The 21,735-nt window shown below is 38.7% G+C and overlaps 1 protein-coding gene and 1 non-coding gene across 3 annotated transcripts in view; one reads left to right on the top strand and one right to left on the bottom strand.

The window, feature by feature from the left end:
- The window catches only part of BBS4 (Bardet-Biedl syndrome 4), a 70,987-nt gene extending 51,314 nt beyond the window's left edge, over positions 1-19,673 (bottom strand). The window contains exons 1-2 of one of the 2 annotated variants that reach the window (XM_067752669.1): positions 18,876-19,673; positions 6,860-6,911 (exon numbers count right to left, since the gene is read on the bottom strand). In XM_067752669.1, the coding sequence (XP_067608770.1) occupies positions 6,860-6,911; positions 18,876-18,899 (76 nt within the window). In that variant the 5' untranslated portion in view covers positions 18,900-19,673. The remainder of the gene's footprint in view (positions 1-6,859; positions 6,912-18,875) is intronic. The other variant, XM_067752660.1, reaches the window with a different exon arrangement.
- TRNAV-UAC (transfer RNA valine (anticodon UAC)) lies at positions 13,002-13,074 on the top strand. Its single transcript has one exon. It is a non-coding gene; the product is annotated as a tRNA-Val (tRNA).
- Positions 19,674-21,735: the final 2,062 nt, after the last annotated feature.

Here is a 21,735-nt window from a genome sequence, read left to right as displayed (position 1 = left end):
GTTTGCCCAATCTTTGTTGATATGAATATATGATTTCAAAAGTCAAAACTACACAGAAAGACATACTCGAATAACTGTTACATCCTCCAACCTTTCCACTGCATTTCCATGCAAGGCTTTGTAAACAGCCAGTCCCATTTGTTTCTGAGATATCCTTCTGGTGCTTCTTTTTATAAAAATAAGCTCATACATATTTTTAATTTTTCTTTTTTATAAAAATGTAGCATATGGCAAATACTCTTTTGTACTTTGCTTTTTTTTGTATTTTGCTTTTTTATAACATACAATTTATCTTGAAAACCACTTGGAAATATCTTGTATCAAATCATAAAAATCTTCCTTAAGCTGTACAGTATTCTATTATGTGGATATACTACAGTTTATTCAAGAACTCTTTTATGTATGGACGTTTAAGATGTTTCCAACATTTTACAATCACATATAATACTGCAGTGAATAATACTGTGAATAAATATTTGTTTATTGTCAGAGATGTATCTTCAAGGTGAAGTCCTAGAAATGTAATTATGGAGTTTTATTGGATATTGCCAAATTCTCTTCCACAACAGCTGTAACAATTTATATTCCCACCAACAATATAAGACAGTGCTTGTTTCCTGCAGCCTCACAAATTGAATATGTACTCATATTTCTTAATTTTAGCCATCCTGATAGGCTATAAATGGTATGTTACTATAGATTTATATCCTGTGTGTGTGTATGTGTAAATATTTTATGTTACTATAGATTTATATAATGTGTGTGTGTAAATTCTGATTATGCTTTATCCATTTTTCTATTGCACGTTTTTTTCTTTTTTGTGGTACGCGCGCCTCTCACTGTTGTGGCCTCTCCCGTTGCAGAGCACAGGCTCCAGATGCGCAGGCTCAGCGGCCATGGCTCACGGGCCCAGCCACTCCGCCGGCATGCGGGATCCTCCCAGACCGGGGCATGAACCCTTGTCCCCTGCATCAGCAGGCGGACTCTCAACCACTGCACCACCAGGGCAGCCCCTATTGCATGTTGTGGTCTCCTTCCCACCCACCCTATCCCTAAGTTACAAGAGTTCTTTATATGTTAGTGATTTTAGCCATTTACCTGTGATATACGTTGCAAATATGTTCACTTAGAATGTTACTTCTCTTTTGTCTTTCCTTATTGTGCCTTTTGCCATACATAAAAAATTCACTGTGAAGTCATATTTATCAACTTTTACTGCCTCTGGTAATTTTACCTCTGGTAAAATACTCTGGTAAAAGTATTTCTTTTAATACTTGCATGGTTATGAATTTTCCTTTTAGATTAGATCTCTGATCCATTTGGAGTTTATTCTAGTGTATGTCTAATTTTTTATTTATCAAAATGGCTATCGAGTTGTCCCAGCACCATGTATTAAAAAGTACATCTTTAACTCCAGTAATTTGAGAAGCCATATACTTTATCATATATTAAACTGCCAAATGTATTTGAGTCTCTTTCTGGACTTTTCCTGTTCTATCACACTGGTTTCTCTTCTATTCATGTACCAGTACTATACTGTTTTAATTATAGAGGCTTTACAGTATCTTTAATATCAGTTAGGTAAAACTGTGAACTTTATGCCAATAAATTTGACAACTTAGATAAAATAGAAAAACTCCTTGAAGAACATAAACTACCAAAGCATAATCAAGAAGAAATAGATAACCTATTCAGCCCTATATCTATTAAGAGACTTAATACAAAGAAAACTCCAGGACCAGCTGGCTTCATGAGGGCATTGCAATAAATATTTAAGGAGAAAATTAGTCAATTCTCCACAGACTTTTCCAGGAAATTAAAGAGCAGAGACTATGTCCCAAATCATTTATAAGGTGGTCAGCATTACCCTACACCAAAATCAAGCAAAAATATTATATGAAAAGAAAACTATATGCCAATATACTTCAGGAACACTGACGTAAAAGTTCCTAACAAAATTTTAGAAAATCAAATCCAATAATAAATAATAAGAAAACTATATCATATCTGAATTGGCTTTATCACAAGAATGCAAGGCTGGTTCAGTATTAAAAAACTGATCAAGGGACTTCCCTGGCGGTCCAGTGGTTAGGACTCCACTCTTCCAATGCAGTGGGTGCGGGTTCGATCCCTGGTTGGGGAATTAAGATCCCACATGTTGCACTGCGTGGCCAAAAAATAAAATAAAAAATAAAAATTTTTTTTTAAATTAAAAAAAACTGATCAAAGGGGAATCCCCTAGCAGCCCTGTGGTTAGGGCTCCATGCTTCCACTGCAGGGGGAACAAGTTTGATCCCAGTTGGAGAACTAAGATCCCTGCTGCATGCTGCGCAGCATGGACAAAACAAAATAAAACAAAACAAAACAAACTGATCAAAGCAGTTCACTATATCAATGACGAGAAACTACATGATGATCAATGGATAAATAAGATGTGGTATATATATACAATGGAATACTACTTAGCCATAGAAAAGACAAAATCTTGCCATTTAAGACAACATGGGGACTTCCCTGGTGGTCCAGTCGTAAAGACTCCGCCTTACAACACGGGGGACTCGGGTTCAATCCCTGGTCAGGGAACTGGGGTGCCACATGCCACAAGGCAGCTGGGCCCACACGCCACAAATACTGAGCTCGCACACCTCAACAAGAGCCTGCATGCTGCAAAATACAGAGCCCACGCGCTCTGGAACCCGCATGCCACAACTACAGAGCCCATGCACCCTGGAGCCTGCATGCCACAACTAGAAAGAGAAAAACCTGCATGGCACAACTAGAGGGAAGCCCGCGCACCACAAGGAAGAGCCCACATGCCTCAACGAAAGATCCCACGCGCCTCAACGAAGATCCCATGTGCCACAACTAAGACCCAATGCAGCCAAAAATAAATAAAATAAATAATAAATTAATCTTAAATAAAAGAAGACAACATGGGTGGATATGCTAAGTGAAATCAGTCAGACGAAGAAAGACAAATCCTGCATGATTTCACTCATATGTGTAATATAAAAAACAAAACAAAAACAAAATAAATGAACAAACTAAGCCAAACAAAAACAAACACATAGATACAGAGAACAAAGTCATGGCTACCAGAGAGGAAGGAAGGGGGGGCATCAGAGGAAGAAATGGGTAAACAGGATCAACTGTATGATGAGGGATAAAAAATAAATTTTTGGTGGTAAGCACGCTGTAGTGTATACAGAAGTAGAAATATAATGTTGCACACATGAAACGTATATAATGTTATAAACCAGTTACCTTGATAAAAAATAAACTAAAAATATAAAGTGAAAAGTTGGAAAAAATAGAGGAGGGGTTAAATATAAGTTATCATACAATGGAATTCAACTGTTAAAAAGTGAGGTAGAGATGATACACTTGCAATGGGTGATTTTTCAATTAAGCTGTTTAAAAAGTGAAAAATTAATTAATCAGGTAGTGTTACAAAAAATAAAGAAAAACCATATGATCATCTCAGTTTATGAAGAAAAAGCATTTGATAAAATTTCACAACCATTCATGGTAAAAAGCTCTCAACAAAGTATGAACAGAGGAAATTTCTCAAGAAACTGAAAAAAGAGCAAATTAAATGCAAGAAATATTAGATAAGAGCCAAAATCAATGAAATTGAAACAAAAAAAAGCAATAGAGGGGGCTTCCCTGGTGGCGCAGTGGTTGAGAGTTCGCCTGCCGATGCAGGGGACGCGAGGTTCGTGCCCCAGTCCGGGAAGATCCCACATGCCGTGGAGCGGCTGGGCCCATGAGCCATGGCTGCTGAGCCTGCGCGTCCGAAACCTGTGCTCTGCAACAGGAGAGGCCACGACAGTGAGAGGCCCGCGTACCACAAAAAAAAAAAAAAAAAAAAAAAAAGCAATAGAGAAAAAACAATAAAATCAAAGGTTGGTTCTCGGAAAAGATCAATAAAGTGTATAAACCTCTAACCAGACTGATCAAGAAAAAAGAGCATTACTAAATTCAGGAACAACAGAGGGAACATCACTATACATCCTAGACATTAAAAGGAAAATAAAGGAGTATTATGAATTTTATGCCAATAAATTTAATAACTGAGATGAAATGGACAAATGTCTTTGAAAGAGAAACATTATCAAAGCAGTCTCTAAAGAAATAGATAACCTGAATAGTCCCACATCTATTAAAGAAATTTAGTTTATACTTAAAAACCTTCCAACAACAGCAAAAAAATCCAGACCCAGACAAGCTTCACTGTCACATTCTAGCAAACATTTAAGAAAAGAAATAACACCAATTCTATACAAAATTTTCCAGAAACTAGACGAGGGAATAGTTCCCAACTTGTTTTAAGGCCAGCATAGCCCTGATACCAAAAACATACAAAAGCATCACAAAAAAAGAAAACTATAGACCAACATCCCTCATAAACACAGATGCAAAAATCCTTAACAAAACATTAGCAAACCGAATCCAGCAATATATAAAAAGTTTAATACACCATGACCATGTGGAGCTTATCCCAGAAATGCAAGGCTGGCACAACATTCCAAAACTCAATCAATGTGATTCAATAGATAAAATCTTGGGTCATGGAAGCCTGAAATCTAGGGCAGGATAAGAACGGGTTATACCCTTGACATTTTACATGCCTGTGTCACCACCTTGCACAATTCCAAAGGCATCATTTATATTGAAGTCTTTGTGTTCTACACGAATCATACCCCTGGCACTGTGCAATACAGTGGTATTGCAAATGTGTAAAATGGTTTACCAAAAGGCAATGCAACCTTGAGTTGGACTAACGGAAATGAAAGATCCAGATGAACAGATTTTATTTTCCAGACATTATTACACTTGGCCCTGTTCACACAATACCTGGAATATTCTACCTAGTCCTGAACTCCAATACTTCCAAGAGGGCTAACGAATTTCACTACAGAACCAAAGTAATAATGGCAAAAGAGTTCTAAACATTTTATATGAAAGGAGTTGAAGAAACTGGAAATGTTTAACCTTCAGAAGGAAGGACCTATGGAGTATACAATATAATTATATGCCTTTATTTTCTATGCCCTGAAGACTGTCAATTCCCTGAGGGCAGAATCCATGCCCTATTTATCTGTGTATTGCAAATACCTATCACTGGTCCTGGAACCCACTAAGTACTCACATGTATGAGGGGTTCAAGAACAGGAAAAACTAAACTTTAATACTAGAAGTCAGTGGTTGCTCTGCAGTGGGGAAGGGAGAAAGAAATGATTGGAAAGGGCATTACGGCACTGTTACATTTTATAGCATCTTGTCAAATGTGCCCCTTCTCCCCAGAGCTGTAAAGTTTTTATCTCATTAGCCTGAATTGGGCATGGGCCAGTTCTTGATTGGTGTATACTAATTACAACTCTCCTGGACTGGGAGTCAACTGAACCACAGGGTTTGACCCTGGAGGAATTATGGAAAGAACACTGGAGAGATGATTACAATACCCACAAGCCCCACCACCGGACTAGCCAATTCACTCTGGTGATGAAATGAAATGACAGATACCACAGCAAGATGATTCTCATGTTCAGAAATGGTGTTTAAATTATTAACGATGATGTTAGACATAGGCAGAATTCATCCAAATTTCACAAATAATCTAAATTGTACATGTACTGCTCTTTACAGTGTTTTCCTAAAAAAATCTTTGAAAGTATATTCCTGAAAGTTAATATTTTCCAACAACTTGTATTATAAATTCAAAGTGTAACTGAAATGCCCCAAATAAACACTTTATTGACAAAATCAACTTTAAAACTCTTAGCATACAACAGGAAAACACATGCTGCCAAAGGGCATATAGCCTGGTGCTCAGGTATGCAAACAAAAGCAACACACAGGACCCTGGGCAAGTCACTCCCCTTCCATGGTTTCCTCATCTAGCAAATAATAAACAAATGAATAAATAATAAAACAGATGGTCTCTCCTGCTAAACAAAAAGTTCAGGTATTTTCCAATGCCTGGCAAGTAGCTAGGACATCCAGTCCTTTAGACATGGAAGAACATCCAGTATAGTCACTGACAACTTGATGCAAACCCTCCTAAGACTTCATAGGTTAACAAACGAAGAAATCCTATTCCTCGACATAAAATATATATATCTCTATTGGATTTTATTTTATTTAAAAAAAATTTTTTTTGGCTGCGCCGCACAGCATCAGTTCCCCAATCAGGAATCGAACCCGGGTCCCCGGCAGTGAAAACACTGAGTCCTAACCACTGGACTGCCAGGGAATTATGGCTGTATCATATTTTTAAAGGCAGTTCTTTACAGTATAGGTCCTCACCTAGTTAGGCTTCCCAGACTCAATTTTTATAAAACCTCACACTTATTTAACATATGTATATATGAGATTATTTGAGGCCCGATATGTACTATAGGAACTTTAGAGTGGTTTTTCCACAAGTAGAAAATTAGTACACATTTATATAATAATAAAACCCCATTTAAACATATTTACAGGTAGGGACTTCCCTGGTGGCACAGTGGATAACACTTCACGCTCCCAATGCAGGGGCCCTGGTTCCATCCCCGGTCATGGAACTAGATCCCACATACATGCCGCGACTAAGAGTTCGCATGCCACAACTAAGGAGCCCGTCTGCCGCAACTAAGACTCAGCATAATGAAATAAATAAATAAACATATTTATAGGTAAAATCAATCCCGTAATATCTAACAACTTCACAAAATAAAAGCTAGATATGGGAGAACATTCAGACTACTGCTTTTCCCAACAATCATATTTGTAAAAGCTCTAGTGGATATAGGATAGAAGAATCAATAAGACAGAGAAATTGTGCAAATAAACACACAAAATGAAATTATATACAGACCTTTTTTCAGCCGGGGTTTTAGAGATTCAGCAGATGCAGGAAACTGAGTTCTCTGAAATGAAAGAAGTCTGTTAAAACACCACCATAAATCTTGCTAGCTTAAAGCAGCATTAAAATAACAATCATCAATAGCTCTCCAATCATGCAAATAATCCATTACCTGCATACATGTACAAAGAATTATTTTGAATATAGTTTAAAAAACAAATGTCAGGTCATACTTGTGCTGTCCAAACTATTAATAATGTATAATTCATATTTATAATATATAATTACTTACAGTATATACTTATTTTAATTATAATGCATGATATAATGTATACAAATTAATGTCCAACATATTAGTATTATACTTAATGCTATACTTCTTAGCAGCCAACCAAAAAAGTGATAATTCTGATAAGAGGAAGCTTATGAGGTCATCTACACAGAGATGCTCTAGCACTCAGTTCTAGGAGGGAGTATTTTAAAAGGGTCATTATTTAATATTATAGATACTATACTGTACTATAACTTCACAGAAAATCTTCAAATGAATTTGTCTTTTATTTACCTCCCATGTTATATATGATAAGGTATGATATAAGCAAAAATAATGGCTGAACATTTCCAGAAGTATACGAGACACACTAATCTTTAGATTCTGGATGCTCAACCAATTCTAAGCAAGTTAAATGAAAATAAATCCACACTTTAGATACATCATAGGGACATGCACAGGGACAATAATAAGTTCTTAAAAATAACCAAAGAAAAATAATATCACCAGATTACCTGCAACGAAAGGACAGTTAGACTGACAGCTGACTTCTCAACAATTAAAAATGGAAGATAATATCATATGACATTATCAGAATAACTATCCCCAAGAGTAAAGTACTAAGTAAAACGAATATTAACCTAGACATGAGATCACCAAACTATGGCTCACAGGTCAGATACAGCCTATGTTTATGTGGTCCACAAGCTAAGAATAATTTTTAGATTTTTCATGGTTAAGAAAAATTTTAACAATATTTTATAACACATGAAAATTATATAAAATTCAAACTTCAGTGTCTACAACCAAAATTTTATCACAACAGTCACACTCACGTGTTTACATGTTGCCTATAGTTGCTTCCGCTCTACAAATGCAGAGTTGATTTACTTGTGACAGACAATATATGGCCCATGAAGCTCAAACTATTTACTATTGGCCCCTTAAAAAACAGTTTGCCAACCCCCAATCTGAACTCTTACACGAATCAAAACTAACGTTCACGAACAATAGCAAATTTTAAGAGGCTTTCAGACAAATAAAATTTGACTTTTTAGAATCCCTAAATAAACTTTTAATGGACATATTTACATTAGGAGAAAGGAAAACAACCCCAGAAGGAAGGAGTGGAACAAGCAAAGGAATTGGTAAAATATGGACATATATTATAAGCATCTACTTACTGAATAAAACAAAGTATGATTTGTGGTGCTGAACTGAGAAACACAAAAACTAAAAAACTGAACGGCATGAATTGGCAGAAAGCAAAGGGTAACAAAACATTCGATGATCCCTGTATTATTCAGGTTTACGTTTGAACTTTAAGTTAAATATCTATTATTTTTAAGAATCTGGATACTCACTTAAGGAAGATTAAAGTAAGAAAAGAAGAAAAAAATGAAATTCTCTAGTTAAAAGGCAGATTATCAGAATGGATTTTTTTTTAATCTAGATACATGCTATCTGTATGCAGATATCAGAATGCAGAGAAAGCTCTGACCCTCTGAAGATGCTGGGCTGGCAGGTTCATGCTGCTGATTAGCAGGTGTGTTAACAAGCTTTCTAGAACCTATCTGGGGTGAGGAAGAGGGCTCTGGGGAAAAAAAGACTCCTAATGTTAAGAATAGCTAAGGAACTTCCCTGGTGGCACAGTGGTTAAGAATCCACCTGCCAATGCAGGGGACACAGGTTTGATCCCTGGTCCGGGAAGAGCCCACATGCCACGGAGGAACTAAGCCCGTGAGCCACAACTACTGAGCCTGCGCTCTAGAACCCTCAAGTCACAACTACTGAAGCCCGCATGCCTAGAGCCCGTACTCTGCAACAAGAGAAGCCACCGCAATAAGAAGCCCACACACCACAACGAAGAGTAGCCCCCGCTCTCCATGGCTAGAAAAAGCCTGTGTGCAGCAACACAGACCCAACGCATCCAAAAATAAATAAATAAATGAATAAATGTATTAACAAAAAAAATCTGGGTACTCACTTAAGGAAGATTAAAGTAAGAAAAGAAGGAGGAAAAATGAAATTCTCTGGTTGAAAGATTATAAGAATGGATTTTTTTTAAATCTAGATATGTGCTATCTGTATAAAGAAACATCTAAAACATACGGTCAAAGGAAAACAAAGTAAAAGGATGAGAACAGATACAGCAGGAAAACAGAAGCAAAAAGAAAAAGTAGCAGTATTAGCACTGAGACAAAATAGACTTCAAGAAAAAAACCTTCATCAGGAAAATGAAAACAAATTAAAATAGACTGAATATTAAAATGGAAAGAGCAAATTTTAAAAACTTTAAAAAATACACTATACATAGAGAATCCTAAAGATGCTACCAGAAAACTACTAGAGCTAATCAATGAATTTGGTAAAGTAGCAAGATACAAAATTAATGCACAGAAATCTCTTGCACTCCCACACACTAATGATGAAAAATCTGAAAGAGAAGTTAAGGAAACACTCCCATTTACCACTGCAACAAAAAGAATAAAATACCTAGGAATAAATCTACCTAAGGAGACAAAAGACCTGTATGCAGATAACTATAAGACACTGATGAAAGAAATTAAAGATAATACCAACAGATGGAGAGATATACCATGTTCTTGGATTGGAAGAATCAACATTGTGAAAATGACTAAACTACCCAAAGCAATCTACAGATTCAATGCAATCCTTAACAAACTACCAATGGCATTTTTCACAGAACTAGAACAAAAAATTTCACAATTTGGGGCTTCCCTGGTGGCGCAGTGGTTGAGAGTCCGCCTGCCGATGCAGGGGACATGGGTTCGTGCCCCAGTCCGGGAAGATCCCACATGCCGCGGAGCGCCTGGGCCCATGAGCCATGGCCACTGAGCCTGCGCATCTGGAGCCGGGAGAGGCCACAACAGTGAGAGGCCCACGTACCGTATAAAAAAAAATTTCACAATTTGTATAGAAACACAAAAGACCCCGAATAGCCAAAGCAATCTTGAGAAAGAAAAACGGAGCTGGAGGAATCAGACTCCTGGGCTTCAGACTATACTACAAAGCTACAGTAATCAAGACTGTATGGTACTAGCACAAAAATAGAAATATAGATCAATGGAACAGGACAGAAAGCCCATAGATAAACCCACGCACATATGGTCACCTTATTTTTGATAAAGGAGGCAAAAATATAAAATGGAGAAAAGACAGTCTCTTCAATAAGTGGTGCTGAGAAACTGGACAACTACATGTAAAAGAATGAAATTAGAACACTCCCTAACACCATACACAAAAATAAACTCAAAATGGATTAAAGACCTAAATATAAGGCCAGACACTATAAAACTCTTAAAGGAAAACATAGGCAGAACACTCTATGACATAAATCACACAAAGATCCTTTTTGACTCACCTCCTAGAGAAATGGAAATAAAAACAAAAATAAACAAATGGGACCTAATGAAACTTAAAAGCTTTTGCACAGCAAAGGAAACCTTAAGCAAGACGAAAAGACAACCCTCAGAATGGGAGAAAATATTTGCAAACGAAGCAACTGACAAAGGATTAATCTCTAAAATATACAAGCAGCTCATGCACATCAATATCAAAAAAACAAACGACCCAATCCAAAAATGCGCAGAAGACCTAAACAGACATTTCTCCAAAGAAGATATACAGACTGCCAACAAACACATGAAAGGATGCTCAACATCACTAATCATTAGAGAAATGCAAATCAAAACCACAATGAGGAATCACTTCACACCAGTCAGAATGGCCATCATCAAAAAATCTACAAACAATAAATGCTGGAGAGGGTGTGGAGAAAAGGGAACCCTCTTGCACTGTTGGTGGGAATGTAAACTGATACAGCCACTATGGAGAACAGTATGAAGGTTCCTTAAAAAACTAAAAACAGAACTACCATACGACCCAGCAATCCCACTACTGGGCATATACCCTAAGAAAACCATAATTCAAAAAGAGGCACGTACCACAATGTTCATTGCAGCACTATTTACAATCGCCAGGACATGGAAGCAACCTAAGTGTGCATCGACAGATGAATGGATAAAGAAGATGTGGCACATATATACAATGGAATATTACTCAGCCATAAAAAGAAACAAAATTGAGTTATTTGTAGTAAGGTGGATGGACTTAGAGTCTGTCATACAGAGTGAAGTGAGTCAGAAAGAGAAAAACAAATACCGTATACTAACACATATATATGGAATCTAAAAAAGAAAAAAAAATGTTTCTGAAGAACATAGGGTCAGGACAGGAATAAAGACACAGATGTATAGAATGGACCTGAGAACACAGGGAGGGGGAAGGGTAAGCTGGGACGAAGTGAGAGAGTGGCATGGACATATATACACTACCAAATGTAAAATAGATAGCTAGTGGGAAGCAGCTGCATAGCACAGGGATATCAGCTCGGTGCTTTGTGACCACCTAGAGGGGTGGGGTAGGGAGGGTGGGAGGGAGACGCAAGAGGGAGGAGATATGGGGATATATGTATATGTATAGCTGATTCACTTTGTTGTAAAGCAGAAACTAACACACCATTGTAAAGCAATTATACTTCAATAAAGATGTTAAAAAAATACATAAGGTAGGGAAGGATTACTTCCAACAAGATATAAAAGCACAAACCAATTAAGAAAAGATCTAAACATTCAACTACATTAAAATTAATAACTTCTGGGGACTTCCCTGGCAGTCCAGTGGTTAGGACTTGGTGCTTTCACTGCCAGTGTCCCTGGGTTCAACCCCTGGTTGGGGAACTAAGACCCCATAAGCTGCGCAGCTCAGCCAAAAAAAATAATAATAATAATAATAACTTCTGTTCCAAAGAAGAAATAAAGACAGAAGACTAAGAGAAGATATTTGCAATACAAAACAAAACCAAAAAATGACAAAGAATTAACAGCCCACAACTATAAATAACTATAAATCAATAAGAAAAACAAATAATGAGGTAGAAAAATAAGCAAAACATAAGAACCAGGCATTGCACAGAAAAGGAAATGGAAACAACCAGTGATGCTCTGCCTAATTACTAATCAGGGAAATGTAAATTACTATCACATTAAGACCTCATTTCATATCCACCATGTTGACAAAATTTAAAGCTATATCAAGGAGCAACAGGAGCTGGTGGTAGAAGCATAAATTGTTACAATCACCGCAGAACCTCCCATAAGTTATAAAGTTGAAGATGTACGTAGCCCAGAAACCAGCAATCCACTTCGAGGAATACCCTGGGGAAATTCTTAGATCAGGAGACATATATGAGTGTTCATAGCCAGGTCTGAGATACTCTTACTCCTTAAATTTTGCACCCTAAGCGCTTCAGTTGCCTTACCCTAGTCCTGGCCCTGTTCATATCAGCATTCTTTTTTTTAAATTAAAAACCAGAAGGAAAAAAAAAGTTGAACTTACAGAAACAGAGAGTAGAAAAGTGCTTGCCAGGGTTAAGGATGAATGTGGTCTAAGGATCTAATGTATAACATGGTGACTACAGTTGATAACATTGTACTGTATATTTGAAATTTAAGAATATAGAATTTAACTGTTCTCACACACAAAATAGTTATACATGTGAGGTGATGAGTGTATTTAATTAACTCAGTGGTGGGAATCCTTTCACTGTGTGTGTGTTTATAAAATCCTCATGTTGTACACTAACTTTATTTGTCAATTATACCTCGCTAAAGCTGGAAAAAAATCAGAAATAACTCAAATCTCTATCTAATAGAATGGACATATTGTAGCATTTCCCTATAATGAGATACTTCACAGCATTAAAAAATGAAAAAACAAAACATTAATTTTTTTAAATCAATACATTGTTTAAGGGTATTAAGTATGATAAAAGCTGTAAAGAAAACCAAAAGAGGGACTTCCCTGGTGGCCCAGTGGGTAAGACTCTGCACTTACAATGCAGGGTGCCCAGGTTCGATCCCTGGTTGGGGAACTAGATCCCACACACATGCTGCAACTAAGAAGTACGCATGCCACAATGAAGATCCCGCATGCCACAACTAAGACCCGGTGCAGCCAAAAAATAATAATAAATAAATAAATGAATAAAATTTTTTTTTGCGGTATGCGGGCCTCTCACTGCTGTGGCCTCTCCCGTTGCGGAGCACAGGCTCCGGATGCGCAGGCTCAGCAGCCATGGCTCACGGGTCCAGCCGCTCCGCGGCATGTGGGATCCTCCCAGACCGGGGCAAGAACCCGCGTCCCCTGCATCGGCAGGCGGACTCTCAACCACTGCACCACCAGGGAAGCCCTGAATAAAAAATTTTTTAAAAAGAAAACCAAAAGAATAATTAACATAAAATTGAGGAAAGAGATCATTTTTGACGGAGGAGGAAAATGAGGTAGGGGAGACATTTAGGTTTCAAAGGTTTTTTTGTTTTGTGTTTTTTATGTATTTATTTATTTTTGGCTGCATTGGGTCTTCATTGCTGTGTGCAGGCTTTCTCTAGTTGCGGTGAGTGGGGACTACTCTTTGTTGCGGTGCCCGGGCTTCTCACTGCAGTGGCTTCCCTGGTTGCGAAGCACGTGCTCTAGGCACGCGGGCTTCAGTAGTTGTGGCTTGCGGGCTCTAGAGTGCAGGCTCAGTAGTTGTGGCGCACGGGCGTAGTTGCTCTGCGGCATGTGGGATCTTCCTGGACCAGGGCTCAAACCCATGTCCCCTGCACTGGCAGGTGGATTCTTAACCACTGTGCCACCAGGTAAGCCCCAAAGTTATTTTTAATGACTCATTTCTTAACATGTGAGGTAGGAACACAAGTTTTCATTATAGAGTTGATGCTTGAACAACAGGGGTTTGAACCTTGAAGGCCCACTTATATACGGATTTTATTCAATAGTAAATACTACAGTGCTACATATTCCAAGGTTGGTTGAATCCACAGATGCAAGGGAACTGGGGATAGGGAGGGCCACTGTAAGTTTTACTTAGATTTTCAACTGTGCAGAGGATCAGTGCCCTTAATCCCCATGTTGTTCCTAGGTCAACAGCATTGTTCTTTAAAACTTACAAATAACCTTTTATTCATTCTTTTAGAAGTATGATATATTTCATAGCAACCAAAAAATCCTCAAAATAAAAGAGAATACATAATTTGTTCTTTTAGCTATTTTATTACCTTGATTTAACATATACAGAAATCTTAATAATAAAAGAAATAACCCATTTTTAAATGGGCAAAAGATCTGTAGAGACACTTCAAAGAGATATAGATGCATAAGCACATTAAAAAATATTGAATATCATTATTCATTAGGGAGATACAAATTAAAATCACAATAACCACTACTACACATCCACTAGAATGGCTAAAATCAAAAAGACTGACAATACCAAGTGATGACAAGGGTGTGGAAAAACTGAATCCCTCATACACTGCTCATGGGAATGTAAAACGGTAGAGTATAGCCACTTTAGAAAACAGTTTAGCAGGTTTTTTTTAAAAACATAAATTTACCATACAACCCAGCAATTACTCTCCTAGAGAAATGAAAACATATGCATGCAAAGATTTGCATGCCAGTAACAATAGTGACATTATTCAAATAACCAAAAACAGGAAACAATTCAAATGTCCATCAATTTGTGGATAAACAAAATGTGTATGTTCATATAGTGGAATTCCATATAGTGGAATTCTGCTTAGAAATAAAAAGTTACAAACTACTGCTAAATACAACAATATGAATGAACCTTAAAACACATACTAAGTGATTCCATTACATGAAACTGTAGAAAAGGCAAAACTACGCAGACAGAAAGCAGATCAGCCATGGGCTGGGGTTAGGATTAGAGATTGGCTGCAAGTGGTTACAAGGGAACTTTCTGGACTGACAGACAGATGTAACTGGATCATGGTGACAATTGTTCAACTATAAAAATTTACTAAAGCTGACCAAACTGCATACTTAAAATAGGTAAATTTTATGGTATGTGTATTATACCTCAACAAAGCTGTTTTTTCTAATATTTATTTATTTATTTGGCTGCACCAAGTCTTAGTTGTGGCATGTGGGATTTTCGTTGCTGCATGCGGGATCTTCAGTTGCAGCAAGTAGAATCTTTTAGCTACGGCATGCGGGATCTAGTTCCCTTATCAGGGATCCAACCTGGGCCCCCTGCATTGCAAGCGCAGAGTCTTAGCCACTGGACCACCAAGGAAGTCCCTCAGCTATTTTTATAATGCAAAAGAACCCTTTTTTTTTTTTAATCTAACTGGGATTTTTTTTTTTTACTTTGGGGAAAAGTAAGAATCTTAAAGGGTCAAAAAGCATTTTCATGAGTCAGCAATGCTTTCTTCTGCACAAAGCAGAATTAAAATAAATTATAATTTTTTGATGAGTCTCTTTCTCAAAAGATCTTCCAGGACATTCTGAGATACAAAGGATTCTATTAGCCCACTCAATCTCATTCATAACTGGGATATATATAGAATAAGTTCTTTACTTTTTTTGGTTCTTTCATTTTTAAGTATTCTGTGATGATTTATTCATCTAACAAATATCCATGTAGCACTTGATATGTGCTAGGCACTATATCTGAGCCAAATCAACTAGTGCAGTAGTAATTTTTGCTTTCTGTTCTGAAAGGTTTAATCTTTTAATTTACAGGAAGATTGATGGGTATTTATACAAATACACCAAAAAATAGTAATTAGGGAGTTATAAAAATGTTTATAAGTATAAAGCATAGAAACCAGAATTATTTGCTTGTTTTTTTAAGATCTCTAAACTATTTATTACATATTCTTAAATAAAACATAAATATCAGTCCCTAGTTTTCCTAAGGAATAGGTAATAATCCTCAGTAGTTTGGTAGCGTATTAGAATTTCTGTGTGTCCCACCTTGAACTAGTTTTACTCCATTTTGTTGGGATGTCTCCTAGTCTCAAGGCCTTTGCTGCAGAATTCTTAGATTTTTACTTATGAATTTGTTCAAAATTCTCTGAGTTTTAAGTCTTTTAGTCTTCTCTCATCCACATCTATGTATATCCATATATATAGATCTACATGTTTTTCCTTTGTGTCACAAACAGATAACAAAATATACCCTTGTTAAAAACAAGACAACAGGCCCAACATGGAATCATATTTGCTAAGCCTCATGTCACCAAACGGAGACTTAATTACAGTTTCAGCTCTCCCAGAAATGGAATTTTAAACCAGTCAATCAGGAGTCATCTGATCAGCCCTAGTTATATAAAATGACTGATAAACCTCTGCTAACCCCTAAAGGAAAGTGACCTTGCAATAACCAAGGCACTTTTTGTCTGTAACTTCCTTGTTCCTGCTCCTTGTTGCCTATAAAAGTATTCTATTTTGTACAGCTCCTCAGAGCTCCTTTCTCTCTGCTAGACTGGATGCTGACTGATTTGTGAATCACTGAATAAAGCCAAGTTGAACTTTCTTTTTTTAACACCCCACTCCACAACTAGCTTTTATTTAAATGTAAACCATGGAAATCTCTCCACATCGACGTATATAGTTCTAACATTCTTTTTAATGGCTGCATACTATTCCTCAGTGTGGGCATATCAGAAGTCATCCATTACCCTACTAATGGGCATTCACTTTGTTTCCAGCTTTTTGCCATTATAAACAGTACTGCAATGAGTACCTTGGACTGGGTGCTTATGTTTTGCTTTTATTTCAATGGGATACAGGTCTAGGAGTGGCACTGCGAAGTCCTTTTAATTCTATTACAAGATGCCATATCACTTCCAAAAAGAATAAATTTCAAATTTCCATGCAGTGGTAACCTGAAAGATGAGTTACTATAAATATAACACTGCTAGCATTAAACTTGATAATAATGGAAATGATTTGTTAACTTGCAGCTGAAGTGCTAAAGTCATATCAAAAAAAAAAGCTGGACTTCGCTGGTGGCACGGTTATTAAGAACCCGCCTGTTAGGCTTCCCTGGTGGCACAGTGGTTAAGAATCCGCCTGCCAATGCAGGGTATACGGGTTCGAGCCCTGGTCCGGGAAGATCCGACATGCCGTGGAGCAACTAAGCCCTTGCGCCACAACTACTGAGCCTGCGCTCTAGAGCTCGCGAGCCACAACTATTGAGCCTGCGTGCCACAACTACTGAAGCCCGCACGCCTAGAACCCATGCTCCGCAACGAGAAGCCACTGCAATGACAAGCCCGTGCAACAAAACGAAGAGTAGCCCTCGCTCACCGCAACTAGAGAAAGCCTGCGTGCAGCAACAAAGACCCAACACAGCCAAAAATAAAAAAAAATAAAAAAAATAAAGAATCCACCTGCCAATGCAGGGGACACGGGTTCGATCCCTGGTCCAGGAAGATCCCACATGCCGCGGAGCAACTAAGACCGTGCGCCACAACTACTGAGCCTGTGCCCTAGAGCCCATGAGCCACAACTACTGAAACCCACGGGCTCAGAGCACGAGCTCCGCAACAAGAGAAGCCACCACAATGAGAAGCCCGCACACCGCAAGGATGTGTAGACCCTGCTCACCGCAACTAGAGAAAGCCTGCATGCAGCAATGAAGACCCAACGCAGCCAAAAATAAATTTAAAAAAAGAACAAAAACGTCATCCTCTTTAATACACTACCGGGGATTCAAAAGTATAGAACAATTCTGCCATCACGTTCCTATTCCGTTCATGAACACCTACCTATACCTGCAGTGAGGACTAGAGGATAAGCTATATTTGCAACAATGTCATGTTACCCTTATACCTTACATTTAAGACTATGTAGCTGAAGTATTTTCTTTAGTATGTTTTCAATGTCTAAACTCTAGAAACATTAATCATGCTTTTAATTTTTTTTTAATTCGTAGCTTAACAAAAACTTTGCTTTGGGCCTCCTCCTGGTCTGTATTCAGAGTTTTCTAATTACACTATAATAATTTGATTTCGCTGCAAATGAAGAGAGACTAGAAAAAACAAACAGGCCCCCTGACAAGGTAATACTGGCCTTGCTCCCTAGCAGCCAAAACTAAGTTATAAAACAGTCTGTTAAAGGCTGCTATTTTGTCTCCTAAGTTTTCCAGGGGGGTTTTCAAAGGGCAATAAATCCCGAATAAATAACTAAAGTCATTCTAATAAACGCGCAGAACATGCTCTGAAATTCAATATTAAAACAAGGTAGACACGGTTTCACACTTGGAAATTTATAGAAATTAGATCCAATTATGAATTTACGCCTCAAAATTAACTACTACTGGGTCATCCCGAATTCACCTGAGTAACTCTGTATTAGCAGTTCTGTGGAGTTTAAATCAACAACTAACTCAGGCCAGGTGAATTCCTAAACTTGCGAAAACATGCTCTCGCCCCATCCGCAGAAGGTACTGACGCTGAAAGCTTCCAGGATTTGTCTCATTCCATGCCTAATCCAGGGGATTAACAGAAACTGACTCTGCACGGGCGGTAGTGCTTTCTTTCCAAACCTCATGAGACAGAAAACATGGAGCTAGGGAAAGAGCCATTTCCGATGAAAATATCCTAGAGCACCCCAAGAAATACCCCAGTCCTAGCACAGGCCCAGAGCTGCAAAGAACTCAGCAGGGCCCCAGACGGAGCAGTTCCCGGGAGTCGAACCGTGTTGCCCCGGCCACCCCGAGGCGCTCCAGCCCCGGCCACGCATTTCCCCAGCGACAGCTGCGTGGGACACAGGCCTACCGCCAGCCCCCCTCTCCGCTCCGCCCGGCCCTGCCCAACCCCGCCTGGCAGCCGGGACACCAAGCAGAACCTCAACGCTCACCATCTCGAGTCTCTGCTCAGCCATCTTTGCTGCGCCCGCCGCTGCGAGGCCGGAAGTCGGCGGTTTCCCAAAAAACCAGGCAAACGGAAGTCGTAGGATTGGGGAAGTGGGGAGGGGCCTGAGTAGGGAAAGAAGTAGATCGCCGAGCGGAAAGCTTTGCCTGGGAGGCGAGGGTCTTCTGGAAGCGGGGAGAGGGTTGGGTGCTTTCCTGCGGTCCACTTGGCTCTAAAGGAGCCGGTGAGGGAATGCGCAGCCAGTCGTCCCCTTTATCCCGGCCAGCCCCTACCGCCCTACACCTTTGTGTGGACGCTGCTTGAGAAACCCCCAACAGCGCTGGGTGGAGTGGCCAGCCACAACTGGGACGGCGGCGCGCCCTCCCGTCGCCTGGCCCTGCTCTGCTTTGAGGCCACCCAGCATTTATTTCCAGCGTCTTTCCGGGAGTCCCGGCCCCCAAACCCAAACCCTACGGCGGAGAACCTCATTCTCGCCTTACATAAAAATTCCCTGTTTCTCGGCTGTTTGTCCAACTAAGGTATTACCCGCCTCATCAGCCTCCCACTTCTGTTTACGCTAGAGTTTGCAAATCCGCTGCTGGTGGGCTGCATTTGAAGGCAGTCTTGTTTTGACTGGAAATACTTAAAAACCAGGAGATCTCGCAAGAAAGCCAGAAATCCGGCCTCGGAATAAATAAAGATCCGACAATGGGCCTGCATTCCTGCTTGGCGGTAAAATAGATCTGAAAACAGCTGCTACTGTAGTTAGGCATTTGTTGGCCTTTTTGCCACAGTCCTCTCTTCCCAGCACACTTCAGCCGTTTTTACATTACCTTTCTAGCCCCTGCTGTGGTGAATTAAATGCTCAGTCTTTCCACTGGGTGATCGTGGAAATACGTGGGCTTTCGAGTCAAACATGAGTTCCGTATGTGACTACTGCATGACGTGAGCCAGTCATTTCTTTGAGCTTCATTCATTCCAGTACCAGGAGCTATGCGACGAGCGAAATACGCGGGATCCCTGACCTTCGAGTGTAGCGAGGAAGTCACACATTAAATAACGTAAGCAAAGTTTATGAAGAAACAGTTCACTAAAGAAGAAATACAAATGCCTCTTGAACATACGAAAATATAACTTTGCAAGGAAGAGAAAACATGCAAATTTAAGTTTCCAAGAGCTATTTTCCACCTCTTACATTGTCAGAGAACAAAAATTTTCATTGAGTTGTGAGTAAACATGCATTCCTCATCTGTGGCTAGAGGGAATGTGAACTGGTACAACCTCCATTGACAGCAGTTTGGAAATTACTACCCAAATTTAAAATGCACATAACCTTTAACTTCTTTATTTTAATTCTAGGAATATATTCTATAGGTATAAATGTGGAAAATGACTTTAAATACAAAGTTATTCAATGCAGCATTGTTCGTAATAACCAAAGCCTGAAAACAACCTAAATGCCCAATAATTAAGGTTAAAGAAATAATGATAAGCCCATACTGTATGGTACATGAAAAAGAAACCATTTACATAGCGATATAGAAGAATTGCCAAGATATATTAACAGGTAAAAACAAAGTGCAGAAAAATGTACATAGGATCTGTGTTAATAAGAGAAGGCAAAAATAAAGATGAAACTTATGTACATAATTGCTTATATACTCCAAATCTCTGAAAGGATATTCAAAATGCTAAAAGTAGTTACTTGTAAGGAAGAAAACTGGGTAGCAGAGGGACGGGGAAGGGAAGAAACTCTATACCCTGTTACAATTTGAATTTTGTATGAAATGGATGTATTACCTATTCCAATAACAGAGAAAATTAAAAGAACAACATAACTATATAATTAGAATTGTGATAAATGCTGAGGAAAAATACAGAGTAGTAAAAGCAAATAATAACAGGGAGATCCAATCTAGACTTGTTTGGACAGGGAAGTTTCCCTGGGTAAGATATGTTTAAAATGAGACCTAAAGGATAAGGCATTAGCTTGGGGAAGGGGGATGAGGAAGTGGGCAGGCTGGGGAAAAATTCTAAGGCAAAGGAAAAGCTTGTGCAAAGGCCCTGAGGATGGAAGAAGCTTGGCCAGTTTGCAGCACAGAAAGACCAGCATGGCTGGAAAGAGGAAGGGGAAAAGAGTTGGTTGCAATAGGTGGAGAGGTAGGAGAGACTAGTGGTGCAGATCCACAGAGGCCATGCGAGGGATTTTATTCTAAGGACATTGGAAAGGCACTAGAGAGTTTTGGGCAAGGAGTGACATAGTCAAAATTAACATTTAATTCATGTTAAATGGATTAATGTGTTCATGTTAGCTAATGAGTGGAGAATGAATTGAGTGGGGGACAAGAATTGATAACCTAGGGGTGACTAAAAGGATACTGCAGATGAAATGATAAAACAGTTCACTTGGACTAGTGATGGGAAAAGGAGAAAAAGTGAATGGATTCTCACGAATTTTAGGAGGTAAAACAAATTTCCTAAGGTATAGAATTGGATATGGGAGAATGAAGGAAAGGGATATAGATGTCACAGAAAGATTACTACGTTTCTAACTTTAAAAGCAACTGAGTGAATAGTATAGTCAGTTACTGAGATGGGGAGCCTTAGGGAAGATGATGTTGGTAGAAAGCTCATGAGCATACTTCCTAATATATAAAATCTCCCTGAAAGGGGTCCTGTGAGAAGTAAATGACATTTCTTGTGCCTATGTTATTAAATAAGTAGAAGCCATTATTATATGCTTAAAAATCTCTCCTTTGACCCCAGATCTTAGAAAAAAGAGCACTTTCTGTGCAAGGGTCTTTTTCATGAGAAAGCACGTTGGTTTCTCAGATGTCAACAACCAAACTTAATGTGCTAATTAGGTA

The sequence above is a fragment of the Pseudorca crassidens genome, chromosome 1 (genome assembly GCF_039906515.1).
Source record: "Pseudorca crassidens isolate mPseCra1 chromosome 1, mPseCra1.hap1, whole genome shotgun sequence".
In the NCBI taxonomy this organism is placed as follows: Eukaryota; Metazoa; Chordata; class Mammalia; order Artiodactyla; family Delphinidae; genus Pseudorca; species Pseudorca crassidens.
The sequence above is the reverse complement of the archived record's forward strand: the minus strand, read 5'-3'. Positions and strand labels throughout refer to the sequence as shown.